The sequence below is a fragment of the Lepisosteus platostomus genome, chromosome 22, assembly GCF_059453375.1.
Source record: "Lepisosteus platostomus isolate fLepPlt1 chromosome 22, fLepPlt1.hap1, whole genome shotgun sequence".
Classification (NCBI taxonomy): Eukaryota; Metazoa; Chordata; class Actinopteri; order Semionotiformes; family Lepisosteidae; genus Lepisosteus; species Lepisosteus platostomus.
The window spans coordinates 15269428-15285268 of NC_142632.1; the positions used below are offsets into that span (position 1 = coordinate 15269428).

The window sequence follows — 15841 nt, forward strand, 5'->3', positions numbered from 1 at the left end:
CCTTGCCTTTTGTTATTTTAAATGTTAACATTTATATATTTATTTCAGTAAGGCGCCGTTCCCATCGCTGCTTAATAAATAATGAGCTGTCTGTTGTATGTGCCTCAGTCCTAGGAATCCATTTAATGAATACAAGTTGGGCTGAGATCCTATCCAAGATGCACTGTCAGCAAGAGACTGAGAGGCAGTTAGGAATGCATTCAGCCATTAGAAATGGGGAAAAAGGATTCAGGCCCCTTGCCAGTGGAGAGCAAATCTACTGTAAATGTCACAAGATGACATGACACACATCGAACCCACATCTAATCTAACCACCTGTGCTGAAAGTTGCTTTTCATATATGGAGTGTGTATTGTGTATTAAAACGTAAGTCGTATTTTGAAATGAAAGAATGGGGATGTTTGTTTCATGGATCTTCTCCATGGGCTCTCTGTGTTAGAGGCAAGCTCTGTGTAACGGCGAGTGTCCTGTACGTGTCTTGTGACGTAGATTCTGGTGAAGGCGATGCTGAGGAAGCGATCGTTCGGGAACCCGTTTGAGTGCCACAGCAGGAGAGAGGAGAGGTCCATGTCAGCTCCTGGAAACCTGCTCATGTAAGTGTGTCCCAGCTGCAAGGGGAGGAAACAGCTTTGTTGCCTCTCACCTCACTCTTAAGAGGACACTTAAGAATCTTAAGGAATTCAAAATTCCTTAGATTACAAGGTTACGAATGTGAGGAGGACTTTCAGCCCATCTTACCTGTTGGCTTGCAAACCTGACTGTCGCCAACAAGTGAAAAGATTTTGTATTAAAGCTAAAACAGGAGCACTTCACTGTTGTGCGCAACGATTTTTTAAAAATCACTTTTGAATGATCAACAAGGGTACACCATTCATTAACTACAGTTGGTAAGGTATTGATTTTAAAGACTGTAATACAGCAACATCATCAGCATCATCATTATTATCTATTCATTCGTTTTCTAAACACTTTATCCAATACAGGGTCATGGGGCGGCAGGAGCCCATCCCAGCAAGCAATGGGTGCGAGGGATAGCACACAGACACAGACACGCACACACTCACACCTGGGCAGATATTCCCAAAAGCCAGTTAACCTACCGGTATGTTTTGTGGGAGGAAAGCGGAGCACCTGCTGTAAACCCATGCAAAGACGGGGAGAACATACAAACTCCCTTGCTGCTGTGAGCTTGTGTGTGTAATCATGTGTGCTGTGATGGACTGGCATTCAGTCCAAAGTGTTGTCCCACTTTACATGTGTATTGATGCTTCCTGAATAGTGTCTGGGTTGAGATGACCCTCATCAGCAGTTAGTGACTGTCTGATAATAGATTAAATTGTAGCACAGTGTACTGGTAAATGCAGAATGATTTTATTTATTCAGGACTGCCTGAATAATCTTCTGTAATAGAAGCACAACATTCAGTAACCTGATTTGCGTTTGAAATCCATATTTGCATTTTATGGCTTCATAAATATGCTGATCGTCTTTGCTTTAATTATGCAAATAGAAAAACAGTTTGTTTCTGGAATTCTGTCAAATTAGCCAGAGGATCTTTTATTCTTTGTTTTCTTGAGATCACAATTTGATGGTTTCTTTTTATTCCATTCGCTGACTGAAGAGAGAAAATTCCACTGGGTATCCCAAGAGTGTGAGTGGCATTTAAAAAATTTGGAGTAGAACACTATATGTACAAAGCAGTTGTATATTAGGTGAAGTGGCTGGCTTTCTGAAGAATAATGCGTGGTACTTAGTGGACAGCTGGTGCACTAATTAGTGTTGGAAATGAAAATAAGTTGTCTGTTTCCGGTGTTCGTATCCTTCATTAGACCTGACTGCCACACCCCTACCCTCCTATCTAACCATCTCGATTTTTTTCCTTACATTTAAACTAAGATCTCACTCCTACTGGTGATATAGGATATGACGGACTGGTTAGGTTTGGTATGTGCACTGTTTGTGAATCTAAAATCACTGATCTGTGTTGCATCGGGGGGTTTACTCTGATTTACTTACTGATTTGCTTATTTAGATTATGTTATAAACCCTTAAAGGAACTCTAGTTAGTTTTATATCATTTATTATCAACATTTAAAAATGGGCTGTTGACCCTCTCTAAATAAATGTGAAGACTCAGTTGGGATCAGAACTCAAATTTTATATTTCCAAACAGCAAATTTATAGTATTGTGACTGATTTTAAAGCATATACCAGATTCATCAGAAGCCAGAAGGGGAGTTAATCTTGATCTTGTTTGTTTTCTATTAGATAATAAATGCTTTTTTAATCCTGAAATACCAGTCCTATACAGGCAGGATTTGGTTATGTAACAGTGCCACCTGTTGAGACTAATTTTAAGTACAGTTTTTACATGGATTCGATCTGTTTTCAATGTCTAAGAAGGAGACATTTCTCTGTGCAGCTCTTTATAATACCTTTTGTAATATTTATGGTTCTGAATTTTAATTACTGTGAAGTGCAAGTACAGTATTCTTCAGAATTATTGAGACATGTTTGATCTGTGAAAAAAAGCCAAGAACAATATACACATAAATGACCTAATCCTGCAGTTGGTACTAGCTAATGTTGGCACATTCTGCTATTTTCAAAAGGTAATCAGTGTTGTACTTATAACTGTCTTATTTTTAGTGGTGAGAGACCTCTTTGGACTATTTCATTGGACAAGTTAAAGAAGACGATTGACACATCTTTTCCAGGATTAACTAGACTGTCTTTCAGATAAACTGTAGGACGCATGAATTATGTTCTCCATATTGCATTATTTGCATTTTTATGTGTAGTTATGTGTAGTTTAATCTTACTCGGAAGTCCATTTGAAGTTTTAGAGGGGCGAGGCTTGTAATTGTGTCTTTAGAGAAAGTCCAGAGTGGGTATCTCAAACTGGAGCTAAGGATTGGTTTCTGTTAGAACTCTCTTGATCATTGATCCTAGATGATCATTGTTTTATGGGTTATTAGAAGCACAATACTGCAATGATTCCTTCTTCACATGTTCATAGTGGGCTCTGCCAATGTTAACAACAAACTACATCTCACTGTCGTGAAGGAAATATTTAGCCACACAAGAGAGAGCACACTTCTGATCCTTGGTGGAAATAGTGAAGTAAACAGAAAGTATTTTTAATCCCTTCCAGATGAGACCTGCAGTATTTACACTGGTAATATTATATATATAAAATATATAGTGTTTTGAATTTATTTTTGGTTATTATACAACAGTTGCCGCATGAACCTCTGTAAAGGACTACAATGTTATACTTAAAATATAAAATGATGAGAATTGGTTGAATCTGGTACCGAAGATAAAGTCCCACACGCCAGATTGATTGGTCTTTTCATGTTGTCCCTGACATTCTGTAGATCTCACACAGCAGACCTGATGAGATAAAGAGTTACTGGCTGTACAGAGCAGGTCCATCTCTTTATACCAATGAATTCCCTCTTGGCTAGAATTTCGGTTTTACAATACTTAGTTCTTTATTTCTAGAGCAAAATTTTAAGCCAATAGTGAGCTGGATTGTGTGGCTCAAGGAAGAAGGGACAGGTAAACTTTGGCTTGGGGGTTTATGTTACTGTTTAAGTGCTACATTGCTACCATCTTGTTCTCCCATAAGTACAGAATTCTAATTTCTCCCCTAGTTTTTCAGCACCTTCTTTTGTAATCTGGGATGCTGTCTGGGACATACACAAACCTGTAAAGTTAAATGACAACTTAAGCTAAGCCTTTGTGTGGATCTGCTCACAGGAGGCTAGGCCTTTTCTTGGAAAGACTAGTGTTCTGTGAAGAAATTCTGATATAAGCCCAACAGCACAGAAAGCACTGTGAGATACCTTTAGTATCTGACCTCCTACTTTGCTGCACCTTTGTAGAAAATATGAAGGAAAAAAATGGCAAAAGTATTTTTTTTACCATCCCTCGTCCAGTTTGTCACATTCCCAACCATCCACCTAGCGTTTAGGATTATGTGTGTATATAACAACAGTATATTCTGTGTGATAATTTCCTGTTTTATGTTAAAAAGACAGTGGTTCAACAGAGTATGTTTTGCTGTGTTTGGTCCACAATCATTTTTCCAAGTTACCGTGCAAAATTGTCACAGTTTGAACTTAATCAAAGGACACATTGCTTTATGGCCTTTTGTTGTTTTTCTGCGCTGATCCCACGTGGCTCTTTTTGGGCAAAGGGCAACCTAAAGGGTTGCCGTGGTGATTTGCACTTGACAGAGGATGGGGAAATTGGAAAACAGAGTGCTACACGGGTGCTGTCCTTTTGATTCAAGTTCCTCTGCCTCTTCTCTCCATTCTCATGCCATACAAGTCACTCAGCTGATGCCCGTTTTGAAATTCTCCTTTTCCTCCACTGTTTGCTGCAGGGACAGGTGGCTGTTCCACTCCTCTGTAAAAGCTCATCCTTCATTAAGGTAACTGTGTGCTGTGCTGGTGTGGTGTTAGTCCCCTGTTGTCTGCAGATCTGTGTTTCCCTGGGTATCGAAGTTTTGCCGTGTTTCCCCAGTTGTGCCCGTGTTGTCTATCTTGTGTCCTCTGTTTGACTATAAGTTTCATGGGTCCCGATGAACTATGTTGCTGTTGTTAGGTCAGATAGTAATCCTTCCCGGCGCCATGCTAGCCTTTGCCTTGCAATTAACAAGATTAAAAAAAAAAAAAACTTTCTAGTTGGCTAAGAGGAAGTTATAATAATAAACTTTATTTTATATAGTGCCTTTAAAGGTGGCTTCTCAAAGCCCTTAGTGTAAAAGAAGAAGTGTAAAAGATCCAAAGGCTTGGAGCTCTTAATCTTAGGCACAGTATTTTAGTAATAAAAACGAGTGGCAAAAATATGCCACCACTGATTCAGGCATTTATTCTGGCTAATCATAGTTTTTGTGATTAGCTCAATTGTCATTCATTTTGTGTTCTGAAGTGAATAATTACCAGGTTATTTTCCTCATCTGTTTATTGATTAAAAACAAAAAAACGGATTCCTCGTCTTTATTTTTTCAATCATTCTCCTCAGACGTACTGGTCTCTTAAGCAGCACTGCATTTCACCACTTACTGTACTGTACCTCTGTAAGCCTGCTGTCTCCAGCTCTGAAGACTGTGCCTTAGAGTCCAGAATTACTGTGAAGAAGCAGAAAGAGATTTCAGCAAATGTTGGTGTGCACTAAATCTAGGTCAGCCTTCAGGGATGTTTGTCAATGGAAGATGCCTGGCATGTCTCCTGAAAGATTATCCACAGGCATCCATATTTTCCCAAATCCTACAAAATATTCCTCAACTCTTATCTGCTTGACACTTTTTGAATTAACCAGCACAGAACCTATCTGACATCAATGCTGCCACTGTCAAATAAAAAGCTACAGATAAAATACAATAAGAGCTTACAATTTGTAAAACGCAAGCAGATTGAAATGTCTTGTTTTGTATTCTCACGGAGATACAGCTGTAGCTAGGTTTTTGTAGATTTATTAAACTGCATATTTGCATCCTGATAAATGAATAAAGTAAACACTTTTTATGCTGATTGTGTTTTTAAGAGAGACTACTGATGTCAGTGCAGGAAATTATTTTTACTCTTATGCTTTTGTTTCAGCAGTGTACAGAATGTACTGTAGATGGTCCTTTAGTACACATAGTGAAATATCTGCATTGCTCTGGTTTGGAATGAGTATGTGTAGTTCGCTTGCTGTTAGACTGCTAGACTAAGCTTGAAGAAAGAAATGCTACTTCTGAACTTCAAAGTGTGTCAGGAAGGTCTTTAGCAACTGGGCCTATATATCTGTTTAAAGTAGCTTTTCAAGGGTTAAAATGAGGCACCCCACCTGAGATTTAAACCCACAGCCTTCCAGTTTCAATACAGAGCCCTTCAAAAAACAGATGGCTTCTGTAATAGGAACTCATCTTCCTTAAGCTTTTTAGTTCTTATCTGGAAAAGAGTGTGAGGTAGACAAAGCTGTGTGTTAAACAAATCAAGATCTTTTTAGATTGCTGTAGTTCTAGCCTTAGTCCCTCTACCCCGTTGTGCGCTCTTCCCTATGAAACCTAGTGCTCTGCAGAACCTGATGGATTTCTGTGCGCGTGTAGTTAGGTCTGTTCTGGAGTGAATGATGGATTTCTGGAAATATGACTGAGCTGGCTGCTATCTTAGCTTCTTAATCACCCCATGGATCGTTCTCCAAGGTAAGTATTAATCAGAATAGACAGCATCTCTCACCCTTGCTTAACTGGATCCTGTTCCATCTTGCTGTGATTTGCTTGGAGCTTTGAGCTACTTGGCTCGGTGGTGGCTGAGGAGGGCAGTGAGGTTTGGAAGGGTGTGGCTACTGTGTTAAAGTTGGTATTGCTTAGTGCCTTTAATGGAGCTTTCTTATTCTAGCTTAGTGGCCCTTTGGGTTGGACTAGGTACCATAAATACTGGGCTTGGGGGACAGAGGAGGCATTATGTTGTTTTACTTTTATTTCGTTCTGTTTTGAAAATAAAAACCAAGGAAGAGGCAGCAGTGAACTTTGAGGTTAAGGTTTCTGTTGTAAGGATTTTTTTTTCTCTTTTCTGTCACATAAATATATCTCCCCCAGCTGGACCTATTCTGTTGTTGTTTTTTTTACAGATCTGTTTTGATTTAAACAGGACAAAAGGGTAGCCTTTTACTCCGCCTGTTCCTTGCAATCATAATGCGCATTTCGGATGCTACTTTGATGATGTGGTTTCAAAATCCATCTGAAGAAAACTGTGAAACCCTAGAAAGCCCTATTCTGGCAATTGTGTGTTAAAGCAAGTAGAAGAAAAGTTTGAAGCCAAGTGAAAGATGAGGCCTTGTCATTGGTATTCTGTGTGAACTCAAGCCTAAGGCTTCAGATAATGAAGCTGGCTGAGCTCGTTCTGGATCTATTTATCACATAAAGTGGATTAGTGACAGATCTTTAAATGAAACCTCCCTCTCTGAACAAGCACTGTCAGTTAGAGTGAGGATTTATTGGGCTGTTGGTGAGGGTTGGACTGGACAAGGACAGCTCCCTCCGCACACACATACACAAGTGGAGGTTATCTCAAGCACCGTTGCAATTATTCTTCAAGGGAAGTGCAGGGCCAAGTTAGCCTAGATTCCTCAGTTTGAGGAGGTCCTATCATGCCTCTTTGTCACTCTCCGCTCCTGTATTGAAAACCGGTATCAATCTGCTGTGCTTTCACACTCCAAAGAGCCGTCTGTTTTCCACGGCCTTGGTGCTCTTCAGCGTATTTCGTGGACCTTGACTTTCCAACTTAAGGATTTTTCTTTCTGTTTCCAGTTTCTTACAGGCAACCTCTTCTTCATAGCATACAATTCATTTTTCAGACAGGGGGTGAATTGTAACCGGACCCTATAGTACAATGGATGTTACCCTGTTCCAGCAAAGTCTAGACAGATTTCTCTGACATTCTAAAGCCAGTGTGGAAATACAGTATTAATTTGTCTGTTATGAACCTGTTCATACAGATCTGAAAACGTTATGAACAAAATTAATAAATGTTTGGGTTGTTATTGTATCTTTTCACTGGGAGCTTCTTTTGAAAACGTCATTTAAAGAAATCATTGGATCTTTAATGAACAAGACATCAGCACCTTAGTTTAATGTTTCATCTGAACAATGGCACTTCCTACAGCACAGTATCTCAGTACTGTTTGGTAGTCTGTGCCAGAGGTAAGACTGCCACCTATTGGATCACCAACACCATTTAAGGCAGTGACCTGATTTCCTATCCAAGTACTGACCAGGCTCAGCCTTGCTTAGCTTCTGACATCTGATGACATCAGGCTACCAGGTGGTCACATTGCTGACTAATTTTATTCTTATTCGCTCACTAAACATCATCCCTGGAGATTACATCTTAATTTCTTAAATTTCAGTTTGAAATATTCAACATTTTTCTTTTTAAGTTTCCATTAAACGGTTTCAGCAAAAAAGCAGGCAAATCGGGAATGATACTATCACTGCCTGTGCAATAATGCAAGCTGATCAAAAGATTGGTAAACATTGCTAATTGGAGAGAACAAAGTTCTGTATCACCACTTCAAATAGTATGAATGTCGTGTAAATGATTAATTGCTAACAGAGAAGGACAGGCTGGATTCTGACATCATGCCCTGAGTTTTATTTGTGTATTTTTTTGAGGGTGCTTGACTCAGGTGTTTAAACAGCAAAGTGCAGAGTTTCTTTCTGGCCTGGATCTAATGAGCTGAAGCAGAACAATCTCACCAGCCTGGTGCACTGCATTAATCGCACGTTGTCTCTCCTCTCTGTTGCTCTAGCAGGAAGGAAAGTAGCAGTGATGGGAGCAGGGAAGCAGAGCTGTCCGATGTGAGGGAAGATGAGCCGTCTTCCTGAGCGAGCTGCTGTTTTCTCTGACTGATTCGGGCTGCTCGTCCAATCCTGTTCCCCCTACCCCAGTCCTCATCAAGTCTGTCCTTCCTTCTTAACACCAGCTATAATTTGCCCCCTTCTCTGTGGAAAAACAAACCACCTCCAGTGTCTGGAGAGAACACAGAAATGCTGTCATGTGAAAGGTTTACCGGTGCTTTGGGACTGCTAGTATTACTGCCTGCCTGTGGTATCTAACAACACCTGACTGTATTCATCTGCAGTTGTGTCTCTGTTTAGCCTTATCTAAAAATGCGCTTGTACATTTGGCAGCTCTTCATTGCTCAGAAGGCATTTATTAGTTCAAGGATATGTTGGCAGCTTTATATATCAAATCCTAGCCCCAGCTCTGGCTGAGAATTAATGGAGACTTATTGTAACTCCCAAATAGTCCTGCAATTCAAAGCAAAGGCTTGCATCTATATTAACTGGTTTGAAAGATCTGTACTCGCAGTCATGTGGATGCTTGTTTGTTGTCCATCCTGGAGTATGTTTGCTCCTTCATTCGTTGAGAGGGAAAGGTTAGAAATGTGCATTGCGTCTCTCCCCTCAAACAGAAAGCATAACCTTCTCCTAAGCTCTCTTTTCTCTGGAAAAGATCCCCGGTGATCTTGTAACTCTGAAGAATGTACACAAGTATCACCCTGTGGGTTTTATTTCCACTTTCCCCTTACCGTACTTGTACAGTAACTAGGAGTTCTCCTTTTTAAATACTGAGCAGCATGATTAGGAGAAGGTGTCTTCCTAGTGCCAGTTTAGCTCTGCCATTGTTCTGCACTCTTATTGTATTTTGATGCAGTTGACTTGGAACCTTCCATCTATTCTCACTCTAGTTGCAATGATCTGGAACTTGTTCACCCAAATGCTGTGCCAAACCGAAGGCTTCTATTTGACTGCCACATCTTGGAGGCCAATGCTGCAAAGTTGTTAGCCATACATATCACAGTCCCATAGTGCAATAGGTGTTAGCAAAAAAAAATAATGTTCATGGAAACCATTGCAGGAATGCTCAGACTGTATGTACAGCATGTATTCACTTAGTGATTTTTAATATGTATTTAATTCACGGCTGCTCACTAGTCATCAGAGTTATACTGAAATCAGTCTCTGAATTATTACCAAGAATGAGTAAGGACATTTTTTCTAAAAATAGGTGCAGTATATGGTGGTTAGTACTACAACCCTACAGCTCTTGGGTCCTGGGTTCTGTTCTGGCTTACAGTGCTTTGTGCATGGAGTTTGCACATACTTCCTCTGTCTGCATAGGTTTTCTTCCAGTGAACAGTTTTACTCAGTTTTACCTCCAGAGACTAGCTGGCAGGGCTAGTTAGTATCTCTAAATGATTCCTGTGTCTGTGTCCTGCCATGGACTGGCATCCTGACCAGGGTATAGTTCTGCGTTGTGCCCTGTGCTTGCAGGGCTGCTCCGGGTTCCTGACACCTTCAAGATGAGTTACATCTTTAGTGTTTTTGCAGCTTTTTTTCTTTACTTAAACTTTCTTTACTGAGATATTATTGCTGTGGAGCTTTACACAGTTCTGAAAATCTAAAAATCTGAAAAGTGTTCTGTAAATGAATCCTAGTTAAACTGGGGTGAGGCGATACAGCCTTTGGCTCGGACTGTTAGAAAGATGGGATAGAACTGCAGAGCTGATGCCACTGGCACCCATATTAGTCATCGTAATCAGCAGCACTCATTTCCTTTAAAGAAAAGGCTTTTTTTTCCTTAGTGAGTGACAGCACAAAAAAGGGTTTTCTTTCATTTTGGCTGCCATAATCCTGCAATCAGGACCTAATCAAAATGAACAGCTTTCAAAACTTTACAGCCTTTTCTTGGAACCATGGTTTTGTTTGCTGGCAGATTTGATTCAAATCACAGGGAGATTTTGTCATTACCACTAATTGCCAGTGATTGCATATTGTGTTCAAATGAAAGCTTGTTAATAGCCGAAGTGTGTGATGATTTTAAGTAGAATATCATTATCTTACAATCACAAATGTAAAAGCATTGCTTAAATACAATAATTAAACACACTGAGTGAGGGAAATAGTTTTGAGATCCGAACATGTCCCTAGCTTATGACCAGTGTCCTAGATTTAAAGTGTTTTTGAAATACCTTCAATTTATTTTAATTACCTGCATTTCCCTCCCTTGACTTCCTTTTCCCTGGGATAATTTTTGTTCTGTACAAAATTATTTAATTAGGCTAATAAAAATTGCACAAGCACTCTTGGAAAATTACTTGATGCACTTGTAAAGTGGGTTTAGTACAAGCTTAAGACTCTTTTGTTTGACAGCAGCAAATTGAAATACACAGTTGTTTTTGTCCACAGGAATTGAAATGAAACTTGTAGCTTATTCCCTTATCATTTTATCATTAACGGGGTCTGGGTTCATTTGAAACCACATGTATGGTTTGACATTTTGTTGCTTTAAGCATTTGTTTGATGAGATGGATCTTGTATTGCTACAGTATAAAAGAAAGCGGTGTTGGTCTTCTGATATCAGTATTTTTGGTTGTAGTAAAGATAGGGCATGATCTCAAACCCTGAGATGCAAATCTCCACCCCAGTGGTTCTTAGAAGTGGCACAAGTCACAAAGTGGCACGTTGTTGAATACTCAATCATTGATAAGACTGCAGCAAGAATGCACATCAACAGCCATTTGTAGGGGCCGTTGGAAATTCTCCAGCCATTGTTTAACTGTGATCACATCTTCAGGTTTGCAAAGGTTACACAGATTTTCTTTTTTGTGTACTATTGTTACCTCTAGTGAGCTATGCACTCTGCCGTGCTGTGCATTGCACAGAGCTTGTGTTTAATTTTAGCAGTGGTTAGCTGAGAGTCAGTGGCCTCATGTCCTAACACTTCCTGAAAAGTGTGTGTGCACTTCCTGCAGTTTCCTGTGACCATGATAGCTGGTAGTTATGGTAAGTCTAGATAAGCACATGGTGTTGACAAAATTCAACAAATGTCTACAAGAAATGTTTAAATCGGGAGAATGTTCTTTTATTTTTGGATACAAAAATGTTTCATCGACATGAGGCAGCATTAAGGACTTTTATGTATGTTTTAATGCATCATACACATTGTAAATTTTTCATTACTGTATTTCATTTTCTGGCTCTCATAATTATTGTTTCACCACAGTTTCAACACACACAGCCTGATCATTTAGAAGCGCTGTTGCTTCTCATGTTCAGTGCAAGCAAGCAATTTAGAATGTGACAATTAGAGTGACATATTAATCCATGGAAAAGGAACAGCACATTTTAATATATGTAAATGAAAACCAATAAATAACGGGAATAAAAACCTTGAAATGAATGTTTTGAATTTTATTAGTCTCTGCTGTAGTGTGACATTGTCATGTATTTACATGTAGTAATCCCGTGTATCTATTTAGTACAGGTTTAATATTCTACTCTCTCTTTGTATTTTGGCAATTACAAGACTTACAGTATACGGTTTCCTATTCAAATCAGGGCATGATTGTTAGAAATTTAGGTGGCTGATTCTTTTATACAGTGCAGACTACAACTTTATTAACTTTTTAACTATACATTTTATATTTGATAAAGTACTGTACCTTTTTCAAGGGTGAGCCTGGGATTTGAACCCATGACCCTCTGCTGTGGAGTCTTAACCATTCTCCACAATGGCCTCATTCTAGTGATGCATTGATTGGCAACCACAAAAATGATCATTTCAAGTCAAATCCTGCATGTCTCCTGGATTTTGGATATTGCTTTGTTGGGCTGACGGTTCTAAGCTCGTAATCTGAGGTAGCTGAACTCGGGGGAGGTGCTTTCTGTAGAGCTGTTGGGGGACAAGTAATAGATGTTTCATGGTCATTTTGTCTTGATATTTCCAGTGATATGGACATGGGACCTTGGTTCTGTCTCTGACAGAATTAATGGTAAAATAGCTTTCCTTATCTGACTTCATCCTTCGTTGACTCAAGTACAACAATGTCGGAAAACTGTGATTTTTGTGTTAAATGCAAAAGGGAGCTTCATATTTTGATCACACTGTCAGGCTTCTCTAAACGAGGGGTGTGAAGTTAGCAAAAAATGAAATGCTTTCTAAAGGACTATTGAATACAAAACAAAACTGTGTTAGGGGTAGGTCAATTTTACACTAGATTTTACAGGTAGATTTATTTTACACTAAATGCGGTTGTTTTGTGCTGAAAAGAATTTAGTCGATTGAATTTAGTGTGCTGTAGAGCCTGTGTGATAAAAAAGACCATTGGATCATGAAATTCAACTGTTTTTTCCTTGATGATGTGGCAGATGCAGATCAAAGTAGGGGGGATCACAGATTTATGGGTCTCACCTTTAACATCCCTACCTGAGTACAAGCCATAATTGGTTGTTTATTCAAGCATGGAATATAGTGTATATAGAAATTATATTAAAAGCTGTTTAACGTGCAATGACCTGTAATACTGAAGAATGTATAAGCTAATAATTTACAGTTAGTTTTATTCCCCATATTACTATTTTTTTATTGCTTTATTAAGAAAAAATGTCTCCAAGCAGAATGAGAGGAAAGTAAAGTGGTGAGATGCAATTGTGTTGTACAGTACATATGAATTTATAGTGCTTTATCAGGCACTGTGTGTTACACTAATATGCTTCCCCTCCACGCTTCCTGGACATTAGCTGGCTATGCAGAGGCCTTTTTTTCCCCAGAGGGGACAAATATATTTAATGTTGGAAACCACAGTCTAAAGCAGTGGTTCTTAATCTTGTTGCTTGAGTACAGCTCATGGACCAAGACTAAGAACCATCAACCACCACAGTTGGTGTTTGTAACAGCTGCTGAGTGGTGCCAGTAACTGATTCACTTGCTGGTTTAGGCTTTTTTACTAATTCAGGTCTTGGTTATAAAAATACCCCAGTACAGTTGGTTGTTCTCAGTCCTGGTCCTAGGTAACCCCTGTAACCCCTGTACCCCAGCTGAGTGATTAATCACAGACTCATTTATTTTACTTTTCCATTTGGGAACAATGTTTCAGCTGTTAAAAAGCTGAATGAGATCTGTAACTGTTGCCATCCCCGTGCTAATGAGTGTTTCAGGACTGTCCTCATTCAGGTATGGAAGATGAATGATAATGAACCAGCAGAAGTAACACCACTCATTCCCACCTATATCTATCATCAGCTGTTCACCTGGTAAGGGCTGTTTGTTCAGAAATAAGGGAGGAAATTCTGTCTTGACACTGAGCATACAGTTGCTCAGGTTGCTGGAAATAATGCAATTTATTTATGATATTTTTTTTAAAATAAAAAACTAAGTAAACTGATAAGCAGATCAGTTACAGGAATCAATTAGCACTAGGGATTAAGGGCCTAGTAGGAACGGAAACAGTGGTACTCCAAGAGCAAGAATCTCAGATTTAAAGGATTCATGGCCACCATTTTAAAATAAATAGAAATATTGCAACCTGCTTTCATCTCTCCCTCTTCAAATCCCATGTCATTTATTTAATTGTACGTATTCTGGAGGTTGGTCTTGAATGATTTAACAATACGAATGAGTTTATTTCCAGGTGTCCTTGTTAACATGCCTCGTGACGTGAGGAAGAATGTGGAAGGATTGGAAGGGTTATTATTTTTTAATCTGGAAGGAAAATGATGGCAGTAGGCACAAAACCCACCTTCTCTAGTTTCGAAAAACTTCCAAGGTGCCAGAGGTTGGAGTGGTTATGTGTTATGTACAAAAACAAAACAAGCTCATGCTCATAAACAGTCAAGGGGGACACAAGATCTAAAAAAAAAGAGAATCTAATAGTAGATTTTTCATATATACAGCATAGTTCTCATAAGAAACATCATTTGATGTTGTGCACACTTTATGGCATTTGAGATGGCCATTTTGCTTCAGAATGGTCAGAGCAGATGCAAGATGCACGCTGTAGAATCAGAAGTCTCTTTCGATTATTCTGTTTCTTACCGTTGTGAAAAACAGCTAACGGTCTGTCCAGCTGTATGATGGACTCCAGCATTGCTGGGGATCCTGTGTCCTGTTGTTTTTGGGAGTCACCCTCAGGCTGCTGGACTAAGCTCTGGCCCATTGAGCTTCTTGAGTCTGGATATTACTATCTGCTAACGGGTTTCCTCGATGAAAATGTCTCAGGTGGAATATTTTATCTTCATAGAGCTGGTGTCTTCGGAGACAATTTAGTCTTCTGCTAAATCCTGTCTCATTTTTGTTACCTTTTCCCTTTACATTCCTTACGTATTTTAATCTAATAACACATTCATTCCTTATGTAACTGATGAAGAATATGTAAAAAAAGATGTTAATTGGAATCAGGAATGCTCTGCTTTTTTATTGGCTTTTGCACAAACCACACTGTAATTCTTCCCCAGACTATCCTTCTATCCTTATATGGATTTTTTTCCCACATTCCCAAATTGTGTTTTCTATTGTCTGACTGTCATGTGGGTTTACAGTGGGATTATTGCGCTTTATTTTTTAACCAAAACTAAAAATGTACTGTTTTTTTACAACGTAATCAGAGGGCTAATGAAAAAAGGAAACATTTAAGTGGATGGGAAAGTCAACATTGTAATTTAGCATTGCTGCTATGTATCATACAATATGTAACTGTTCTACGTGTGTGTGTGGTTGAGGTGTCTGTTGCTGTATGTTTAAATGGCTGTACCGTAAATGCATCACTATGAATGTACTGTAGGTTGTCTTTGTTTATACGAAGCATGGCGCATCTGTACTGGACTGAAATGCAACTCTTATTATGTAAATATGTACCAATATAAAGAGGCTATTTTTTGCATGCTTTTGTACACTAGATATACGGAGAAGACAATAAAGAGGTGTTCATAACCTACTGCTGCTATCAGGTGTGCTTCTTGCTTCTCTTTTCAATTTTAAATTGCAGATTTTCCATTCCTGTACCATCCCGGAGAGTAGGAGTTCCAAAGCAATGAAGGCAAAGTGGTTTGGTTGATGTTAGAATACTAATAATGGTAAATGAGTATTGACATGATATTTTTTTTTACATACAGCATCTACAGGATAAAATATGCATAGGTAGCTGCTGTTCAGAATCTCTTGCCATAGCACCTAGTTTTTGCATTGAGCACAAGGAGGTTAAGTGACCTATTATACAGTGTCACTGGCAACTCTGGGGCTTTAACCAGGGCTTTCTTCATCTTTCTCACTGGAACAGGTATTTTGTTTTAAAAAAAGAAAAGAAAAGAAAAGAAAAGAAAAGAAAAGAAAAGAAAAGGGGGCAGAGAGGTGGCTCTGTGGCTAAGGATCTGCGCCTGTGACTGGAAGGTTGCCGTTTCAAATCCCGCGGCCGGCAGAGGAATCCTACTCCGTTGGGCCCCTGAACAAGGCCCTTAACCCTAACTGCTCCAGGGGCGCCATACAATGGCAGACCCTGCGCT

At 39.2% G+C, this 15841-nt stretch overlaps 1 protein-coding gene across 7 annotated transcripts in view; it reads left to right on the forward strand.

Annotated features, from left to right (window-relative positions):
• Window positions 1-15276, forward strand: part of camkk1a (calcium/calmodulin-dependent protein kinase kinase 1, alpha a) — a 71367-nt gene extending 56091 nt beyond the window's left edge. Inside the window, exons 16-19 of one of the 7 annotated variants that reach the window (XM_088615710.1) lie at window positions 490-593; window positions 1622-1651; window positions 4394-4441; window positions 8308-15276. In XM_088615710.1, coding sequence (XP_088471836.1) covers window positions 490-593; window positions 1622-1651; window positions 4394-4441; window positions 8308-8383 — 258 coding nt within the window. In that variant the 3' untranslated portion in view covers window positions 8384-15276. The other 6 variants (XM_088615711.1, XM_088615712.1, XM_088615714.1 and 3 more) reach the window with 6 other exon arrangements.
• The last annotated feature ends 565 nt before the right edge of the window (window positions 15277-15841 follow it).